Here is a 22,677-nt window from a genome sequence, read left to right as displayed (position 1 = left end):
AGCGGGACAAAGCAGGAAATCAAAATATATTGTGATCGTCTTGGTCATAGAGCTTAAAGGCCATCAAGTTTTAGAAATCTTGAACCTGTCCAGATCCACAATCTACAAGGTAATACTCGTAGGCACGCTTCCTGATATAGAACATTGATCGCTACAAATCTTGGTAGTCCCCGGCACAGACATATTGAATTATAGGGTTTTACTTGCCAGAACCACGATCTGATTATGAGGCACGCCGTAGTGGGGGACTCCGGAAATTTTGACCACCTGGGGTTCTTTAACGTGCATCTAAATCGAAGTACACGGGGGTTTTCGCATTTTGCCCCCAACAAAATGCGGCCGCCGTGGCCGGGATTCAATCCCGCGACCTCGTGCTCAGCAGCCCAACAACATAGCCACTGAGCAACCACGACGGGTCTGGCACAGACGCAGGACTTGAGCTTTTGAGATGACCAGGGGCCTAAGTGTATAGACAGGGCTCCGCGAAAACACAACACACCCAAAATTTTATATATGGTGCATACAGGTGCACTTAACTCTATATAAACTTTAATAATATGCAAAGACTAATAAAGACCACTTACCAAATTAGCAGGATTGCAAAAAATATTTTGAGCATCTCGAAGCGGCGGCTAGCAACATCACTTTGCTTCTGTCCAGCTACGTAGTATTCTCAAATGTTTACAGTTTGGCTCACGTTAAGTGAAACACCCTGTATATATTTTATAAATCATAAGAGTGTCTCGGCGTAGCCCATAGCACCGGTTGCTGAGCCTGGGAAGCAATCCAAAAGCACGCGCAGCCTTACACTCAATTAGCCAAGAATGAGGACTCCAATCGAGCTTCTCATCATGCGACACCCAGATTGGGTACTGCATGTCTTCATTCTTCTCATCTTTGTCTCCTTCGTTATCTGTTCATCTTGGATCATTCGTTTATTTATTTCAATAAACAACCAATTCCTATTACTATTACAAACCTCTCAAGCGCGTTATTGTAAAACCTCATCTTCAATATTGCGTTTTGATTCCTATAGGCAACTCCGGTACTTTTTCGATGTTAACGGATGTCAACGAAAATCGCAGGGTACGTTCCTCTGAAAACTTCTATCACGTCCTCAAAAAAAGCAGGTTTCAGAGGTGCGCAGATTTTTTACAAATCAATTTTCTTAATTCTGTCGAGCCACCTGCCTTGCCTGCTCCTCAGCTATTGGCCGCATTCTGTTATGACGTAAAAGGTGACCTACGCAGAGCATTCCAGGGTATAAATGGCAGAGGACAGCGTCAAGGAGCCGGCGGTGGTGTGGTAGTGGTTGGCGTGAGAATTTGCTTTCGCGAGAAGTTCTGATCCTTGTGGGCGGTCACTTGATGGGTGGTAAGTGGTGTTGCGCAACTGGCTGCACAAATTTGAGCCCTCACCAGCCGGACACACAGTTTGAGCCTGCAGAAAGGACACACGCAAATTTCAGTCCTATAATTCCTGCCAATCGTACCTCGATGCCATTCAACTACATGCCTGCAGCAAGGCCATCATCAGCGTTATGGTGCCGACACAAACGAGCAATACGCCTCACCATCCCAGGAATCACGAAGAAAGCTCACATGCCGTTCTTTCCATGTAACATGCCCCACTACTACTTTTACATGAGGTTCACAGTGGCCGCGTACATGTTTACGTCGATGGCTCAGTCACACCTACAAGTTCAGCTGTGGCGCTGATCATCCCAGCAAGATCCGTCAAAATACAGCTTAAGATGTCACGTGTCTCACCAAGGACATCTTTTGAACTGGTAGCCCTCCGTGCGGCTCCATATTTCATTCTAGAGGAACCACCTCATCCATGGTCAATCTTCTGTGACTCCAAGATAACCCTCCACAGTTTACTCTCAGTACTGCGCCATGGATCACATGAGCAGCTCGTCGCAGAGATCACACAAGTACACCATCGCATAACTGACGAGGTACACCATAGAATATGTCAATGGTTACCTAGACACTGTGGCATACATGACAATGGTCGAGCAGACACAGCTGCCCGATCTGCCCATGATGGTGTCAGCTGCATTGCCATTCCTCTTTGGAGAGCCGGCGCAGCGAAAAAAACTTTTCGCACTGGCGCGTGACCTAACATTGATTCAATGGAGTTTATCTGATTTCACAAGCGCACGCCTACTTACCCTAGACCCTAATTTACAGCTCCATATTCCGTCGGACCTTCCACGACATGACTGTCTACCTCTTGTCCGTCTCCAAATGCGTACTCCTTTCTTATCGGAATGGCCATAAGCCCACTTTGTGACTTCTGCGGGTGCAACGAAACAATCGCACACCTTCTTTGTGAGTGCCCTCGTTTCAAACCGCAGACAGCCGCCCTCTCAGCCACGATAGATCAACTGGACAAACGCCCAGTAACGCAGAACAACATCATTGGAAACAGGCCTACACGAACAACAGCGCGAATTTTTCTTAGGGCACTGCAACGTTATTTAAGACACCGGACTCAGCGAAAAATTGTTACTCTACAGAGTATGACGTAGAACGGGGCGTTGATACTATGCAACACTAGAACGCCTTCGCAGACTGCGTGACGGTGCCCACAGAAACAATTCTGTTTTGTGTGTGTGTGATTTTCTTTCTTTTTTCCTTATTTTCTTTTTTTTATTATATCGTTTTCTCTCTATCATCTATAGCATCCCTTTACCACTCCCCTGGTACAGGGTAGCCAACTGCAGATAACCTCTGGGCAACCTCCCGTCTTCCCCTTGCCTTTCTTTTCCTCTCCAATATCCCCTGTATTGCGCTAGCTGATTTGAACTTGCGCCTGTAAATTTGTAAACTTGATCAACCTACCTAGTTTTCTGCCGTCCTCGTCAGCGCTTCGATTTTCTTGGTACCCATTCTGTAACTCTAACGGTGCAGCGTTTATCCATCCTGCCCATTACAAGGCCTGCCCAGCTCCATTTTTCTCTTAATGTCCGTTAGAATATCGGCTCTCCCAGTTTGTTCTCTGATCTACACCACTCTCTTCCTGTCTCGTAACGTTAGGCCTAACATTTTTCGTTCCATTTCTCTTTGTGCGGTCCTCAACTTGTTCTCGGGCTTCTTCGTTAAACTCCAAGTTTCTCTCCCACATGTTAATACCGGCAGAATGCAAAGATTGCCACACTTTTTTTCGATAGCAGTGGTAAGCTCCCAGTCAGGATTTGGCAATGCCTACCGTATGCACTCCAACCCAATTTTATTCTATAAATTTTTTTCTCATGCTCAGGGTCCCCTCTGAGTAACTGACCTAGATAAGCATACTTCTTTACAGACTCTAGCGGCTGACTGGCGATCCTGAATTCTTGTTCCCTTGCCAGACTATTTAACATTATCTTTGTATTCTGCATATTAATCATCAACCCCGCTCTTACACTTTCTCGCTTAAGGTACTTAAACATTATTTGTGATTTATCGCTATTGTTGCTGAACACGACAATGTAATCTGCAAAGCAAAGGTTGCTGAGATATTCGCCGTTGATCATCACATTTAGGCCTTCCCAGTCTACGAGCTTGAATTCTTCTAAGCATGCAGTGAATAGCATTGTAAAGATTGTGTCTCGTTGCCTGACCCCTTTCTGGTTAGGTAATTTTTCTAATTTTCTTGTTGAGAACCAATGTGGCGCTGTAATCTTTGTAGATACGTATTCCCAAGATATTCACGTATGCCTCCTGTACTCTATCATTACGCACTGCTTCTATGACTGCTGGTATCTTTACTGCATCAAATGCATTTTAATATTCTATGAAAGCCACTTACGTTCGTTTAACTTCATGCGAAAAAGCTTCCAATACTTTCTGAACAATGGGGTCAAATCAGTGCTGAAGCCGTGGATTGATTTCTGGTATATTTCGATGGAATAAATATTCGAATGCTCAACGAACTATTTTTTGAAACGTCTTTATTTCTGCATTTAATAGGCGAAATCATGTGGCAGAAAAGGGGTGCTCTATGGGGATGGAGAAGGGGGACCGGTGCTCTTTTCTTCCTCGAGGTGGAGTGGTGGCGAGGTCGGCTCTGCAAAGATGCGGCCAGGCCCTTTCTTTTCCCTGAAAAAGTACAAACAAGCGCGGCAAAGCTGGAGTGAGTCCTTGGGCCTGATGTGCGATGGCGGGTCGAGCCACTCCTGCGGGGTGTCAGTTCGGTTATTGGCCAGGGAGTGAAGTGTCCTTTCTCGCGTCGTCTCAAAGGCAGAGCAGCTCCACAGAAGATGTTCAGAGGTACGGCTGAACATCTTCTGAGGAACTATTTTTATTTGCATTTCTCTAATTGTGTTGGCGGTGAGAAAAAAAAACTAATTGCAATAGTAAAGCTAAGGAGCTTAAAATGTAAAAGATGAAGGACTCCTAGTGGGTCTTGACTTAATCAATGCGCACAATACCTATTGTAGTGATTAGACCAAGGAACACAACGTCCAATGAGCGCACTATTTGGCGCTCCCTGACATTTAGAGGAACTTAGGATAAATAATAAATTTTGTAAACTTGAGAACAAATTGACCTAGATGAATACATGACTGCAATAAAACTATATATTCATAATAATAAAGTTTGCTTGGAGTAATTGGACCTTCAAGTAATATTTCCATTTGTACAATCAACCGGTGGTAGAATAAAAAAAACGATGATCGAGAAATTCAATTTACCCACAAAAAATGGCATGGCGGAAAGATGACTTGATCAGACCTGTGGAAATACAGAATCAGTGGGGAGATGTGGCAACATTATCTAGCAGGTAATACATCTTATATTCTTGGTGGACGCCGTTGATTTCTCTAAGGAAATCTAAGAGGTTTGAGGCCTGTCAACTATGTTAATGATGTTACGATTGAGTCTATCTATAAAATTTCTCATACCTTATCAGAGTGATGTAAGCCAATACTGGTAGAGCAGAAATTACAGGTCCATTCAGGTATCATTACACTAGCCATGCTCATTGAAATATACCTCCTTGTGACCCGGTACGCATATGGTAATCTAACCAGTCTTAAGTGCAACGGAACTAATGGCAGGACACTATTTATTACTGGTGAGTATGCTGAGGCAGTAAGGGAATAATAAACTGCTATAGAATATGTGATAATGAGAGCTTCAGGGGCATTTAAAGGGGGTGCTTGTGCACTGAAAGAATCGTCGCCGAGAGGTCAGCTTTAAAACTAGGAGTGAAATTCGGAAGCCTTAAAGAATCTGACCACCCAAGTGAAGGGGACAAAATGCGTACTCCAGACTTCTGGGGTACATATTTAGAGATGCTTCACTCATTGAAGCATCTGCTGCTATCATAATAATATTATGAGCAAGATAATCTACCAACCCAGTATTTTGTAGTTTCAGGTAAAGGCTTTTTTTTTATTTTGCGAAACAAATGTCTATGAATATCACTTAAATTCTCATTACCTACTTTTACTGCAGTTACATCTCGGATGTGGGCATTGAAAGGTTCTAGTCACCTCTGTACAAACGCAATTCGAGGAATGTGCAATCTTAGCAATAGGTGACAAAGAAGGACACAAAAGGTCAGTTGGGCTAGTTGGGACTTGTTACAGAACTGAAACATCAATACCTAGCGCGAAAGTGACACCGGACAAAAGCATGTAACACATAGGACAGAATGTTAATGTTTTGTCCTGTGTGTTTCTTGATGTCGTCTGATGTCTTTTTCGCTCTAGTTGATGATGTTTCAAGCCGGGACAAACAAGGAATTCGGATCCGCAATAAAAGTATATTGCGATCTTCTTGGTTAAAAAGAATAACGTTTAAAGGTAAAAGTTCTAAAAAGGTTTGACCTATTCGGATGCGGAATTTACAAGGTAATATTTGTTGCGGTGCTTCCTGATAGACAAGATCGATCGCTACATGGAAGTCTGTCGTAAAAAAGCCCATAATCTGCACGCGCCACGCACCACTCAAGCCAGCGAAAGAAACAAGACGGCCCCGCGGCAGCTTCGGCAGAGGGGGAGAGCGCATACGCTACAAACAGCCGACGCGGCCAACGGAGTCTAGAGTCATCGACAAGTTATGCGAAGGCGATGGTGACGAGAGAAAGTGAGAGAGAGAATAAGAGCTCCGAGACACCTTCTAGCCCTGCGATTCAACAGAGAGAGAGATTAATACAGCGTGAGCGTGCGGATAAGGCACCCCCCCCCCTCTTTCGACGACGCTTCGACGGCCGCAGCTGAAAATGCGAGAAAATAACTTGAAGATTCTCGGGCTTTGTTTGCGCTACGGGAGCACGACTCCGATAGGAAGGTTCGAGAACGCCTGTTAAGGCTATACAACGCCGTGCGGGAATCAGAAGGGGGATCAGACAGCACCAGTGAAGAGATGTGACGAGAAGACTGACCGTCTGCAGAAGAAGGGGATTCCCCGGCAAGCTAGTCGATGAGTTCTTTGAGCTTCTGCATTTCCGGAAGAAGTTCCTTCTTCGTGATTTGCCTCGAGCTATGCTGAGATTGTCCGGCTCAAGGCAAGCGCGTCAATACGATTGGACACTTCGTATTCCTATTTATTCTGTGATTTACGTGTTGGACTCTTAGTGCTTGTCGTTAACTATTTTCTAGTATTTGCTAATACCCATCTGAATTGGATTGTGTGTAAGTGTGCACGTGTGTATGTAACTGCCTTGTTTGGAAGACTATATTTTGTTGTGTTTTGACAACTCTGGGCTCTGACTCGGTCTTTGGACAGCAACCAGCGTTCGCTAGCGCACCAGAGGGCCCCCTTACTAATTGTCCTTGCTTTTGTGGGGTTATTTTTGGAAGCTGATAAGTCGGTTTTGGAATTTGGCCCGGTGTTGGCGCCTCGTTCACGGGGTGTGTGAGAGTCCAAGGCACAGACGCAGATCCTAACTTTATAGGCAGGGCTTCCCAACCAGACAACACAACCAAATTCAAATATAGGGTGCATATACATTTTATGAATAATAACAGTTTCTCGGCGGAGCCCATAGCGCCGGTTGCGGAGCCTGGGATTCAGTCTTAAAGCAAGCGCAGTCTTGGGCTCCATTAGCCCAATATGAGGACACCGTTTGAGCTTCTCATCGTAACTGATACCCAAATTGGGTCCTACATGTCTTCGGTCTTCTCTTCTGATATTTGTCTCCTTCGTTATCTATTCATCTTGGATCACTACATTTATTTTGTTTCAATAAACGAGCAAACACAATGTGGGATCCAATGCTGCGTTTTCCTTCGTAATGGGAAATTCGAGCAATTGTTTTACTTCAGCCGATGTCGATGAAATTTGCTGGGTACGTTCCTCTGGACACTTCCGTTACGTATTCAAAAACTGGTTTAAGAATGGCGCAGATTTTTTTACAAATTAATTTTGTAAATTCCATCGAACCGCCAGCCTAGTCTGCTCCTCAGATACTGGCCACCTTGTTTTGTGGCACAAAAGGTGGTATACGCTGAGCGTTCTGGGAATGAATGGCAGAGGACAGCGCCGAGGAGCCGGCGATTTTGAGAAGTTTTTGGCATGAAAAGTCGCTCTCGCGCGAAGTTCCATTTTTGTGGACGGGCAAGTGACGGGTAGTAAGTGGTATTGCGTAATTGGCTGTACGAACATAAGCCCTCGCCAGGCACACACACAGTTTGAGCCGATGTAGATCGCGTCTTGCTGATGTTAGACCTTCTACCAGGTCCTAAACTAAAGTTCGTGACTTTATACTATCGGCGGACCTGAGCGACTGACCTGAAGCTAATTAAGCCAATCCGATGAGAAAACTCATTTTCTAGTTCAGTTTTGGCGATACCGATTTGTATGAAACTATTCATTTCGTGCAGTGCACAGGCAATAAGCGCGAACCAACTAAAGGGCGCACGATCAACATCAGTACGTTGCTGTTCTCAAAGACTGCCAGCAGCGCTCGCCGGCACCTCCCTAAATTAAATGGTACCACGCACATGAGTGCGTTCCTAAGTATTGTTATACTGACTCATTATTTAGCTTCCCAGGTGCACTGTCGGCCTCTTATCTCAAATGCGCAAGAAGCAGAGGCCCTTTCGATGCAGCAGCGCAAACAGCCGCCTGGTTCACTGCCAACGGTGTCAGTACTGGCATCGGCGTTTCCTCGAGAGAACTACATTTCGACTACACGCTCATTTAGAGAACTTCTCTCAATGAACGATACACTCGCAATGTCAAAAATTATCTATACGTTATGGAACACATAAATTGTGTGCATGCCCCCGCAGGAGCGTCTGCGTCAGCAGGCGTTTGGTGAGTTGCGACACCACGTACCCGAGCACATGGGGGTTGGACCCTCCCGCGTGTAGCCGTGCGCGGCTTAGCCGTGTCTGGGGAAAGGGGGATCCTGGGGGTTGAGCCGATGCCGGGTGTTCGGACCTTTAAGGCCCCCCGGCTGAGGCAACACACCTCTTTGGCCTCTGCTTCACATAGACGGCACCCCCGGACTGACCCACCCGGGGGAAATCGGTGGTCGCCTTTTCCTGTCCCCCTCTCCGATCTTTTACTTCTCTATTTTTCTGTCCTCACTGTCCTGTCACCTCTTCTCTTCTGTTACTTCCACACTTTTCATAGGCGGCTTGAGTTAACCTTGTGTAGGTGCCCTCTCTTGGGTTTTTATATGAGGTTATAGCAGCAATGTACGGCTGGCGCCTGCAGCCTTACACGTGAAGTGCTGTAGCGTCCCCTTGTTGGACTCCGTGGTGGGTGGCTGCCATTGCTGCCGAACAACACAAACTTGTTATGGGAACGCCCGCTTTTCCTCGACTTCTTGATCGTCTCCCTCAGAAGAGGGGACGCACCGATGAGTTTCTGAATTTGTTCACCCGGCCTAAAGACATCTTCCCCCGATATCAAGTAGTACATAGTGAGAGAACGGAAAGACTAGCAAGAACCATATCCTCATTTGTAGTTGCGAAAACCTTGACGAACACGCTAGGCCCTGGCTATAAAGTCACCAAAATGCCAAGCGGGGACCTTCTGCTTGAGCTACGTGATAAGGAACAACACAACAGACTCGGCAAGCTTGTGACTTTTGGTGATGTCCCAGTTACTGTTTCACCGCATCGCTCCATGAACACAGTACGCGGTATCCGAAGCAGACCTCATCGACCTATCTGAAACCGAGTTGTTGGAAGGTTGGAAGGAGCAACACGTCATGAATGTGCAGCGCATCGTTATGAGACGGGACAACAAAGAAATTCCCACGAAACACCTGATACTTACCTTTGAATTAAGCGTCTTGCCACAAAGCATCGAAACAGGCTACACAAAAATAGCAGTAAGACCATATATCCCAAATCCTAGACGATGCTACCAATGCCAAAGATTCGGCCATGGCTCGCAGAGCTGCCGTGGTCGACTCACCTGTGCCAAGTGTGGAGTACAAGGCCATGCCTCAGACAATTGCGAGGCTACACCTCACTGCGTAAATTGTGATGGTGACCATCCAGCGTACTCCCGGTCTTGTCCAAGCTGGAAAAAAGAAAGAAATTCTAACACTGAAAGTCCGTGAAAACATATCGTTCAGGGAAGCACGCAAAAGGTGCTCACCATTCCACACGACCACTTACGCTGATGCGGCGCGTCAAGGGGCAGCGTCGCAGCGGCTACTGCCACCAGCCCAGCCCGCGCGCAGCGAGCTGTCGCTTGTGGCTCCTGCCCCCAGGGTGGAAGTAGCTAAGTCTACTCCACCTAACCATCAAACAGGCCCGGTTACCCTAGGGTTTCCGGCACCACAACAGCCCTCGGTGGCAGCCTGCGCTACGCGAAGCGAGCCCGCAGGCCCACCAGCAGCTCCCACTGTGGGTGCAGTCAAGGCTGCCTCACCCTCTCCGGCCATTGCTGGCTGTGGTAACACCCGGCGCAGCTCAGGCCCAAAGGCAGCCCCATCGACCTCCGGGCTGGTGGGCACAAATGTCTCGTCCTTCGCGGCGAGACTCTCTCGCGAAACTTCTCGCTCGCAAGAGCGCGTGTCCGGCGCCTCTCAAGAGGCAATGGACACTACACCCATCCCGACGGCGCACCAAGCGCCTAAGGAGCGGCGAGGCTCCCTCGACCGCTTCAGAAAGGACAAATCCCACGTTACAGGGCCTGGAAAGGGCTCTGTAATCTAAGGCAATACTTCCGTTTTTAGTACACACAGCACCAATTGAATTTCATTATGGATACACAAATTATACAATGGAACGTCAGAGGCCTTCTTAGGAACCTCGACGATATCCAAGAACTTCTTTATAAACACAATCCAAAAGTGCGGTGTGTACAGGAAACGCACTTAAAATCAACACATACAAACTTTCTCCGACACTATGTTACGTTTCGTAAAGACCGTGACGATGCTATCGCATCATCAGGCGGTGCTGCCATTATAATTCACAAAAGCATAGCATGTCAAAATTTGCAGCTACAAACGCCCCTCGAAGCAGTGGCAGTTCGACTTGTTCTTCTGAACAAACTCATCACCATTTGCTCGCTTTACATTCCCCCACATTACCACTTACACAAACATGAATTTCAGTCCCTTATAGACGAATTGCCAGAACCTTATCTTGTTCTTGGCGATTTCAATGCGCACAGCAGTCTGTGGGGCGACTCTCGTATCGATGCGCGAGGTCGTCTTGTTGAAGAATTTCTTTTCTCGTCTGGTGCGTGCCTCCTGAATAAGAAGGAACCTACATTTTACTGTATTGCAAACGGAACCTTTTCTTCTATTGACCTTAGCATAGCTTCCCCGTGTCTATTTCCTGAACTTGAATGGGAAGTTACCAAAAATCCTTACGGGAGCGATCACTTCCCCATATTACTGAGAACAACCACAGAAAATAAGGCTCCACCACAAGCCCCTCGATGGAAGGTTGATACAGCAGATTGGGAGAAATTTCGAACTCTTACTAGCAATATCTCCTGGGCTGACATGTCTTCGTTAGGAATTGATGCTGCTGTAGAGTATTTCACTGCCTTCATAATTGATGCCGCTTCTAAATGCATATCCGAAATAAGTGCTGTGGCATGCAAACGCCGTGTCCCATGGTGGAACGACGAATGTAGGAACGCTCGTAGGAAACAGAACAAAGCGTGGGGGTTGCTACGTGATTCACCTACTGCGGAGAATCTTATCAACTTTAAGAAGATAAAGTCACAAGGCAGGAGAACGCGCCGACAAGCCAGAAGAGAGAGTTGGCAGAAGTTTTTATCAGGTATACACTCGTATACAGATGAGGCCAAAGCATGAAACAGGGTTAACAAGGTGAGAGGACGACAAACATATTCACTCCCTTTGGTAAATACACAGGGCGACAGCTTGGAAGACCAAGCGAACCACCTGGGTGCACATTTTGAACATGTGTCGAGTTCATCGCACTATTCTCCGGAATTCACAAAATACAAAGCAGCAATAGAAAAACAAAAACTAGACCAAAAGAGCACCGGGAACGAGCCATATAATTTACCTTTCTCTTTAGCAGAGCTTCATGCATCACTCGCCTGTTGCATCCAATCTGCCCCAGGCTCTGACCGCATATTATATGAAATGTTGAAGAACCTACCCTCTGAAACGAAGAAAACCCTTGTCTGTCTGTATAACTCTATATGGACCTCCGGCGAGATCCCCTCTGCCTGGAAAGAGGCCATAGTGATCCCTATCCTGAAGCAGGGGAAGGATCCATCCTCTGTATCGAGTTATCGGCCCATAGCGCTAACAAGCTGTCTCTGCAAAGTCTTCGAAAAAATGATAAACCGTCACCTATTACATTTCCTAGAATCAAACAGACTGCTTGATCCATACCAGTGTGGTTTTCGCGAGCGTCGATCCACCACTGACCACTTGATACGTATTGAGGCGCAGATACGCGAAGCTTTTGATCACAAACAGTTCTTCTTGTCTGTATTTTTAGACATAGAAAAGGCCTACGACACCACATGGCGGTTTGGCATACTGAGAGACCTCTCCTACTTTGGTATACGTGGTAATATATTAAATGCATCTGGCAATCCAGCTGGCGCTCGCATCCTAGGCAGGTTAGGGACAAGGAGGATTAAAAAAAAAGGAATTAATTCTCCTTGGTTAGGGAGCCTACATGAAGCAGCGCTTGCATGTAGGCTACCTAAGGCAGGTCAAATTGGGACTTCGCCTGTTAATTCCTTTTTTTGCGATAGCACTTATATGGACACTCAAAGAGGATTTGTGCCGTCGCCGTCATCGTCGCCGTCGTCGTTAGGTACCGTATGACGGCAACTTGGATGAAATCGTCGCCGCACGCCAGACGCTGTATGTGCGAGTGAAAGGGCGAGCGAACGCACGCGGGAAAACAAACACACTCTGCGCTCTGCTCCCGGAAGGGCTGTAAAATTAAGCGTCTCTTTCCTCTTTTACAATCACCATATATATAGAGCAAACGCGGCTTCTTCCGTCGCGCGAAAGGCCGTGGGGGGACGGGAGGGAGGGGAGGCGACATTTTGCTGCGGCACCAAATGCGTATTTATATAAAATATGTCGCAGCTTCACCCGAAAGGCGAAGCATCAATATATAATTGCGATAGCAACTTAGCAGAGAGCTATACGGAGTAAGGATAGTAGTTTTATCAGCTGTGTAAACTTAAACATGCAGCAGCACCAGCAACGCGCAGAACTGTTGTCGACGCCGTCGCCGTTTTGACCGCGTCGCACCGAACGCGCCCGGCATTTCTAGCTGTTGCCAGGGCCTCTGGGGGCGGCTCGGAGGTTTCCGACGAGATCAGAATGGGACACTCGTTGAGCAGCGTAAGAAGTCTTTACCACCTTCTCGCCTCGCAACGTTTTTATATAAATACGCATTTGGTACCGCAGCTAAACGTCGCCTCCCCTCCCTCCCTCCCGTCCCCCAACGGCCTTTCGCGCGACGGAAAAAGTCGCGTTTGCTCTCTATATATGGTAATTCATATTAGAATGATTTTAACTGCGCTATGAACAGGGACAAAGGAGGACGAAATGACAACACGTGTGCCAACACGTTGTTAATGGTGTACTGGAGGACCGCATCCTTGAGGCTCAACAAGCGTTTACCAAATCAGGGCTGGGTCTCAACTTCACCGTTGAACTACCCCATGACCATGAACTACAGTTTTTAGACATTCGCCTGCGTTTCGATGTGTCCCACACTTGATGGTTTTTTCAACCTCGGTCTTTAAAAATGCCCCTAAGTTTTTCTTCGGCACACTCGAAAACCGTAAAAAATGGCATTGTTCTGTCTAGCATTAGTTCTTCTCTAAGAAAATCTTGCGCCCACATGGTAACAGATAGGGTTGAACACCAAGTAACGAGATTGACTACTGCAGGGTATCACAGCTATGTAATAGCAGCAGTGTGTGAAAAATTAATCAAAAAGATTAAGTGTAGTGTCACTGCTTCACCTCAAGACAACGACCAGGAGCGTAGACGTTTTGCTGTGATCCCTTACCAGCACAAGTTGTCACACAATCTCAAGAACGTTGCGCAACGTTATGGGGTGAACATTGTGTTCTCCGCCCCTCAGAAAATTGCACGTTTGTGTGCACGCGTAATGAATAAAATAGACAGTTCACCTAGCAATAGCCCTTTTGTTTGCCATATTGACCACAGGAAGCCGGAGTACGTCCCCTGCGTTTGCGCTGTAGTATATCAATTCCCTTTCACTTGTGGGCGTGTGTATATTGGACAATCGAGCCGCTGCATTAATATTCGTTTAAAGGAGCATTCCACGAACTGCTTGTCTGATGGCTATTCTCACGTGGCGAAACACTGCAGGGACTGTGAAAAGGAGACAAACAAGGCGTGCCGACCCCTACTGAAAAAAACTAAGATCTTACATCGCCATAAGGATCGCATCACGCGGGCGATCTTCGAGGCGTATGCAATTAAGAAAACGTGTGGATGCATCAGTGATCCGTCGGTGGCGCTTGCAGATTGCGAAGTGCAATATCTAGGCGCGAGACTATGATTGAAGTGTAGATGTGACCATGCCTTGTTCATTTTGTTTTGTTATCCTCACTGTATATATGTCATCTTTCACACATTAAAAGCTAGTTGTGAGTTTGCGCACGTGTTGTCATTTCGTCCTCCTTTGTCCCTGTTCATAGCGCAGTTAAAATCGTTCTAATATGAACTTCAACCAACTAGCCCAACTTGGTGCACTACTGCAATATGGTAATTGTAAAGGAGGAAACAGACGCTTAATTCTGCCGCCTTTCAGGGAGTGCGGCGCCGAACGCGCGTTTGCTCTGCCACGGCCGCTTGATGAAAAACACACGGTGCGGCCTGCCGCGTCGAGCGGATACTGCGTGGCGCGCCTAGTGCTCCGGGCTGCCGCCGCGGCGCCACCAGTAGGGGAGCCTCTGGGGAGACCGAAAGCGAGAGCGCCGGAATTATTGCGGCGCATCGCGGCTTGACAGCGCACCTGCTATGCGCTTGTTAGTTTTAGGGGCGAAGCTCCTTATAGCGGCACCCGTTCGTCCCCGTCGTCGTAGTAGTAGTGTGTAACCAGTCTGAGAAAAATGAGAAAAACAATTCCGAAGTTGTGTCCGTATCCCGGAATCGAACCAGGGACCCCTCGCTTCCGAGCGCGCGGCGTTAGCCCACTACGCCACGAAGCGGACATAGACACACGCACCACGATGGCAATAAATACCCAACATTAACGAAAGGCCGCGTTTCTAGCGCGTTTCTAACGCGTTTGTGCTAGAGCGTTACGGCCCGTGTAAGACGCTGTGGCCTCTCCGCCTTACCTTCAAACCGTTTCGAACGCGCTGCCCAAAGCGGTGGCAAGTCAAGTTCAAGTCGAGGAGCGTTTATGAATACGGGGGGTATACTCTCTCAGCAGTCATGTGATGGCGTCGGCAAACGCGGTGCACGTTCCGGCATGTGTAAATGGCTGCGTAAGACGCTGTGGCCGCTCCCCCTTACTAGAGAGTACTGCACGTTTCTAACGCGTTTCTGCTAGCGTCCCCTTAAGCGGGAGATCCGATGATTCCCTCCGGAGCTTCGCCCACGCATCATCATTCACCCCGTGGATATGCTGTGATTTTTTTAAAGGGTTACAATAAACTTCCTATAGCGTTAACTATATTGGTAATCGTCCTACCGAATGTGCGTCGGCGATGCTTCAACCTAAATATAGCAAGTGTTAGTTTTATCTGAAGTGGTTGCTCGTGCGAGTTGCGATTTTTCGCGTCATGTTTTCTCTCTTTTGTTGCCGTTTGGCTGTTCACCCTCGATAATGTATGTTTGTGCTGCAGTTATTTTTGCAACAGGAGAGTCGCTCATTGACAGGTGCGGTTGCATTTCCGGAATGATTGTTGCTGACACCTTAGAAACAAAAGCATTGTGAACATCATGGGAGTCATAATTGCTTTATTGCACGTGCGTGAAAAAAGGATCACTGTGTTATTGGAATCCCAGGCGCAGCACTTTCCTGCCCAGAGGTTTTTGAGCCAAGCGTACGAGACGCTCAACAGACATATTAACATTTCGTGCCCAGTTGGCAAGAAGCGCTCGTAAGAGTGAGACCAGTGAGACCCTTGAATTCGATGCACAGCCGCTACTTTATCAACGAAGTGACGCCGATTTCACCTGTTGAATGGCCTACATATTTCTGGAGCGTTGAGCGACAAGGGAGCTTAAAGAGATTTCTGAACCTTGCATGCTCATAACCTTTGTTGGAGCATGCCTTCCAAATTACACATGCCCTTAGAATGACGTCACTGTAGTGGGGCTTCTTCGTCGAGAAACTGCGGACTTGGTTTCTAACGAACTCGGCAGTCTTGTCACCTTGCGCAGCTCCATTGAGCACCTTCATAAAACAGGCAATGTCCGTGTTATTTTCATAAAACTGTGCGCGCTCCTCAGCCTCATCCACTTTTTCTTGAAGGACCTGTAGTGCTCCTTTCATACGAGCGATCTTCGCTTGGAAGCAGCGCGTTTTTTTTTTTAGCTTCTTCTGTCAGTTTAACAAGGTCGAATGCAGTTTGGCATGATGCATCTGAAAAGGATGCAATTTCCACACACGTTTCATTCCCTAGTTCAGAGTTGTTGGGCGTCGTGGCTTCAGTGCTGTCACTTGACGAGTCGTTTTGGCTGACAGGCCTGTCTTTTGAAGCAGCATTGCCTGAGCACTCGGCACGCGACTGCACATTATCGTCTTCTATTTCCAAGCATGGCCGCTTCTTCCTCGGAGCAGGCGTGCTCCTCGTGCTCATGTAGCTTGGATAACCGGGGAACACTGTCGGCACAGCCGTTGGAAAAAGTATCCTCAACTTCTCGGTCTTCTTGTAGTCCTGCTCCGTAAAATGCAAGGCGCACACCAGGGACGTGTCATTCGGCTGCCATACTGTTCCCTTCCCGCCGGGTCCTTCACGGGAAAGGTTTCGCAGCCATGCTGCCCTGCGTTCTGCGTTACTGGGAAACTCGTGGTAGCGTATTTGCGGGTCCTTCGATGCATTCGTGGAACACAACGGCACGCAACAGTTGCGCGGCATTTTGCCTAACGCATAAAATATCACACATACGCAACCTGTCTTGAGTGACACTCAGTGCGAGCGATTCATGTGGAGAAAAACAACCACTATCTCGACCTACCCGCTGAACGCGCGCTCCTTCCCGCCCGCGCGTCACGGGGGCGTAATTCATTTTCCAGGGCAGCTGGGCCCTCGACTGTGGCGCCGCCGCTCGGGAGAACTTGAAACACGGCGGCGCCTCGGATCTGGGCACTTTTGCTCCCTAAGGATCGCCTTTGCCTAGGTACCACGCCGGATACGCCACTAGGTCCATTCGCCCCTAGCTACGCTGGCTTTATTCTATGGCTGCACGGCTGCACTTTATTCTATGGGCTGCACAACTTTAAACACAGCCGCGATGAAGACGCGCCTGCTGCATTTGTTGCGCTGCCGTGCTCTACAGTCGTGAAACGTGTTTGTCGCGATGGGGGCATATGAAAACTCGATAATCGCAATGTGGTGAGTAAAACGGTTCAAATTAACGACGCGGTATCAGTATTTCTGGTTCACTTTGGTGCCGAAGCATCGCTTGTCTCGAGGGAAATTTGCACGCTGTGAAAGTATATTGTGAATCTACCACTGGGAATTTCGCGTGTAAATGCATTTCGAGATTCTGCGTTTACGAAGTAACCTGGCAGTAACTATAGCATTTCTGCGTGACACGCAGAATAGAATAAACACACACGCTCAGTGAAGCTACTGAGCTGTTGAAGTGACGAAGCGCTTGTACATAATAAGCTGTCGCATTTGATTGGGTGCGACCTTTGTTTAGGCTAGATATGCCTAAAGCAACCTCGCTTTTCTAAAGAAATGACTAGTTACAAATTTATGCCATATGATATACACCATGCAGTTACGGGTATATTTTTGACCATACAAAAATACATTTGATTCATGACAAATAAGCAACTGCGCACTGAAAGCGAAGCTGAAGGAATATGTGGACACAACACAAGTGCTGAGTTTCAACTGGAAAATTTATTGAATGAACGAGGTAATATAGACTTAAACTGCTCATGCGCCTGCAAGGCAGTGAACAATTCATGACAAGTGTTCGTGTTTAGATCAGGTGATACTAAAAAAATATAAATTAACAACAATCTAAAGCAGCGCCCACCTCGGCTATCAACGATCGGTGTTCTGGTGCTGCACAATCTCGCTAACACAATCAGTTAGTCAGCCTTCAGTAGCCCTCCAAGAAAAAGAAGTTTCCTTTTTAGACGACGTTAATCATTGATAGCCGGGCAGCACGCTTAGTAGAAAATTGCTGAAAAATTGAAAAAAAATATCAGAACCATTGAAATGACTCGACATTGCTTTAAGCAATTGAGTGCATTTCTCACAGCTCCAGTCAGTATGCAAGTTTCACTAAAATTTTATGTCATCCTTGAGTGGCTGATTCATGTCTTCAATGTCGTTTATTCAATTTTTTACAGACAATTTATAGACCTGGGTTTTATGTTTACTTTTGCTTTGCAGTCTGAGTTTGGCGCACGCCCAAAAAACACGTTTTTTATTTGTTGCTTCTGTTATTAGCTTCTGGAACACGGCAGGCCCTAAGCTATTTTCATTCTTAACACTGCTGGCATTTTCATTTTCTTACCTATGCTGCACCAATAATGGTTCCAATAAAAAGTATAGTTGATGCAAACAAATAAATTTTGCTACGAAGCTTGTTCTTTCATGAGAAAACATCTTTTTGTCCTCCACAAAACAACCTGTAACTGCATGGTAACGGGCAGCACAAACAACGAGTACTAAAAAGAACCACACAGGACGAGTGCTGAAGTTCAACTAAATTTTGTCCACAGAAAACTTTTTTTAAATACAAACAAGATTCTGTAAGCCAAGCTATCATACGACATGACAACAGGAAAAGGAAAAACAATACAAACGGCAAAGATATCAAAGACTTAAAAGCATAAGAAAACTTATATGTTGATACCAGGTATGAATCGTGACACACTAGTTCGGAATCACTTGTAAAATCTTGCACATGTGCCTAGCTCTTTTCTAGCACGGCTACTTCACTTTGTAAAAGTGATACCGACGCCTGGGTGATACACGCACTTCTTTTCTTTGTGTGGTATGCTTCAAGCAGCTGACGCGCCCTCCGATTTTTGTGTTGGAGAAGCACTTCAGCCTCACTAAGTGTCGGTGCACAATCTCAACTTTTGCAGTGCAAGGCCAAGTGGAAATGCACTACATCTGTACATCTCCCAGTTCGGCCTATGTATATTGGACCGCGGGAAATTGGTAGACAGTATACCACCCCACTTTTACAAGGCACAATATGCATGTGGTGCTTGACTTTGCAAGTGCCTTGTTCGGTAGCACTGGGTGCGGGCACGTGCTCTTACTGCTGAGCAAGTTGTTCCAAGTTTGCAGATTGACAAAAACACTGCTTCCATGTTGTAATTGCTGGAAACATTCTCCAATCGATGTTACTCATTGCTGCTGCCCATTACCATGAATCAACACAATTCTCCCAGTTTTCCGTTCTTTCGAATTCATTTCTAGTACAAAGGGCACTTTTCCATGTGTTTGTGCTGCCCACTGCCATGAATCAACACCAATTCGCCCAATTTTCCATAACTGCATGCTGTATCATATATGATACAGCAATTAATGCTTGCCTGAAAGAACCAGCCAAATGTATTACTCGATTGAAACATCACAGTAGGCTAATAAAGAGGTAATAAATATGTTTATATATTTTGTGTGTCGATTTCAAGTGTACAGATCGTGCAAATAACCTGTGTATTTACAAACTTCTTGCACATTGTGTGACACGATGCCAGTATACATTGTATATTCAAGCAAAAATACCTTATTTCCAGTGCAAAAGTCGCTATGTACTATTTGATTGCTAAAGAGAACAGAGATTCATAACTCTCTGCTTTCTTTTAGTGAGTGAAATAAGTTAAACTTACTGTATAACATTGTTTGCCGTCATACAGAGCATAACAAAATTAACTGTAACTGTCAATTACTTTGCTCTGGGTGAAAGTTTTGTTGTATATGTATACCAAAACCATTCCTGAATGTCTTGAACAGTTTATTTCTACATAAAATGATCGTAATCACCTTGAGCAGCTTTCATGTGTTTATGAAAGCAGCCCAAGAAAAATTTTCATGCAATTCAAATCTCGTGAAGAAATATTGGTTTGCACGTCGTATTGCCTACACTTCTTGTGCTTTCTGTTGCATTGCGGCTTCATCTGGAATGCGACTCTTCCTTTCGGGTGTGGCTTCATGGCAGTGCAACCTCTATTGCAGGAAAGCCACACTTAATCCTCTTTCGTGCATTTCAGTTACAAAAAATGGGGGGAGGGGGATTCTCACTGCACTTTTTGGCAGCGCATCAAAGACTTTTCTTTTGGAATTGTGCAAATAATGAAATTTTCAAATTGAATACGAATATTCTGAAAAAAGAACTAGCTTTGAATGTCGATTTGAATATAGAATACTCAGGTATTGCCTTCTATTAAGCTTAGCGCTTTATTGTTGCTAGGGCAAGGAGAGTAGATGTGACAAATACATTGATATTAGGTGACAACAGGCATCTGCATTCGCCAGAGCACTGAAATAATGTTTACGTTGTGCATTTTTTTGCTTGCATTTTTCACTATTGAAGACGTGTTGGTCTGGGCACTATATTTTTGCATCCGCTGCTCTGCTGCTGTAGTGTCGCATGTGTTGCAGAGGAGTACCTTGACTGCAGATGTTGACAATCCAACGTCTTCCATGCATTCGTAGTGAGCAGGAATGGTAGCTATGTCGGTTGATGAAAAGCATGCTCGTGGAGCAGCGTCTTCGGCACTCTCCATTGTGGCATAATGCAGTCTCTCAAATGATGAAGCGAAGTGAAGCTCTCCACTATTCATAGCATATTCTATGGCTTCAGCGCTCGCTTCCTATGGTGGAAAAAAATCTACCTACTGAAGTCAATGCTGCGGAATTTCGAGCTGTAGTTGTGATCTAAATCTGCACTATCAATTTTCATTTGTGCAGCTTCTGGTAGGAGCTGATATCCATAGCCTGATCACAGCAAGCTCATGGGGGGTGCAATGCCAGTGGGTTAGCCATAGAATCACAGTCGCAACTTGGTCAGTTTATACTGATAAAAGTAGTCTATCAAAGCGTCTATTTTCAGAAGAGAAAATACAGGTCAGAGTTCGAATTTTTGAATTTCGCGCCTGAACTTCACCGCCACTACATCACGGGCTTAAACGTACCTTGTCGTATTTGAGCCTTTCTGGCTCAGGAAAGTATTTTAAAACTTGCTAAGTTCATCCTTGGGCTCTTTTTTATTACAATGCAGTCAATCCTCACCGATAAAAAAATGAGTGCTGACACCACAGCCACCCGAAGTGAACAGATGTGCCGTCGGCATGCTCTGAAGCACATACCGAATTGACACAGTGAAGGGCACCCATCACCCTCTGCCCAACCCTCCCAAATTGCAGCGCGCTTGGAAGACCAGCCGCCACGGTTCAACTTTTGAGAGCAACTCGCGGCACCTCTTAACCGCCGCGCCTCATCGCTGTGAAATGTACAGACCCCCACAACCCCAACCAGTCATCTTCAATTGTGCAGGTGCGTGCATTGGCTACCTGTGCTGTGATTGGGGTTGACAGTGGTCACTGGGTCGGCACAGCAGCTTGAAGAACCGACAATAAAAAGCTCAAACAGGGCTTACGCTGGCGCAAGGTGTAGTTCTAGCACGGCCGATAGACACCTTTGTCACCACCGAGATGGCACCCCGATACCAAACTTACATTGATGGATGGACCTCCTGGGTGCCTCGAAAGTCTGTGAATCTGCCCCAAGCAGTACAATTAATCCTCCGACCTTATTGGCCTGATTCTATTCAATATCGCCCTGCACACACTTCATTGAGCGCTACGCAATGTGGCCCGACTCACCATTACTGAAGCAAAGGCACTTCCCCTGGAGATTGACAACCTGAAGAACCTGGCATTCCTAAATTGCATAACGTTCAAAGTATCCCAAAAATTTAGCCCCACAGCAAGTATTCACCTTTACGACAACCACAGTACCGTGCAAATTTATGAAGCCTCGACGCACAATGCATGGTACGGGTTTGTTCATAACATAGACCCTGGCACCAAGACAGAAGAACTCATGCGAAAGCTCGAGGTGCCTAAGTTCAAAATCCTCATTGCCCGCATAATGGGCCGAACAGCAGTCGCAATCCTCACCTTCGGAGGATCATCTTTGGCAGTGGAATATACCGCTGCTACCCGCACCACCCTCGCGAGCAGTTCTGCACTACATGCTTCGGCACAGGCCATTACGCCAATGTCTACCCAGACTCCAACAGGCCTCACTGCAGAAACTGCGCACAGATCACCCATCTGGCGCAAGAACATGAGTGCATGTCATGCTGTCCTAATTGCAATAGGGACCATCCAGCTGATGACCCGGATTGAAAAGTTCGTCGTACCACGGACAAGGCAATGTGGCAGGCCGTGTACCTGAAGGAACTGCAGCTCGGGGAGGAGGAGGAGCGGAGCGCTGTCCAGGATAAAACCAAGAAGGTCACCATCGAGAACCCTTCCACCAGCCAGAGCAGAAGCAAGAGCCGAAGCAAGTCCCAAATTGAGCCCCGAATGAAAATACAGCACGTCAGCTAACCGCAGATCATGCTCTCAATCTAAACAGAATCAACAGAAGGTGAGTCAGCCACTCTGCACTCCTTCCCACCCCTCCACCCTTTCCAATGCATGTGAAAAAAGAACTACAGATAGCTAAAATGTTAAGGGCCACATTAATGAAATCCATGCGTGGGATTTCTTAAGCTTGTCAAAAGCAACCGCACTCAACACTGACAGAAGAGGACATCGTCCACTCACGCATGACACCCCTCCGACAAACGACACAGAGCAAACAAATTGATACGTTCCCTCCCAACGACACGCCATCGGTATCGACGCAGGCCCTTCTGAAAAAGCTCAAGTGGGATGCTCCATATAATGAGCCCGCCACCTTGTTTGCAGAATCAATGCAAAATCTTTGCAAAGAGCTCAAAGCAGATCAGAAGTAGAAGTGCGAAACGAAAAGGCAAGCAGAAATTGAAGTAATTGTAAAATCGTTCTTCGAAACTTGGTCCAATCCTGTAGAGAACTGTGCTCCCCGACCG

The 22,677-nt window shown here is 46.5% G+C and overlaps 1 protein-coding gene across 1 annotated transcript; it reads right to left on the bottom strand.

Annotated features, from left to right (window-relative positions):
• Window positions 1-3,988: 3,988 nt before the first annotated feature.
• On the bottom strand, window positions 3,989-16,493 carry LOC125941070 (THAP domain-containing protein 11-like). The gene is made up of 2 exons (XM_049657992.1): window positions 16,024-16,493; window positions 3,989-4,088 (listed from the first exon to the last, which is right to left on the bottom strand). Exons 1-2 carry the CDS (start codon window positions 16,491-16,493, stop codon window positions 3,989-3,991), a joined length of 570 nt encoding a protein of 189 aa, XP_049513949.1.
• Between the last annotated feature and the right edge of the window lie 6,184 nt (window positions 16,494-22,677).

The sequence above is a fragment of the Dermacentor silvarum genome, chromosome 10, assembly GCF_013339745.2.
Source record: "Dermacentor silvarum isolate Dsil-2018 chromosome 10, BIME_Dsil_1.4, whole genome shotgun sequence".
Classification (NCBI taxonomy): domain Eukaryota; kingdom Metazoa; phylum Arthropoda; class Arachnida; order Ixodida; family Ixodidae; genus Dermacentor; species Dermacentor silvarum.
The sequence above is the reverse complement of the archived record's forward strand: the minus strand, read 5'-3'. Positions and strand labels throughout refer to the sequence as shown.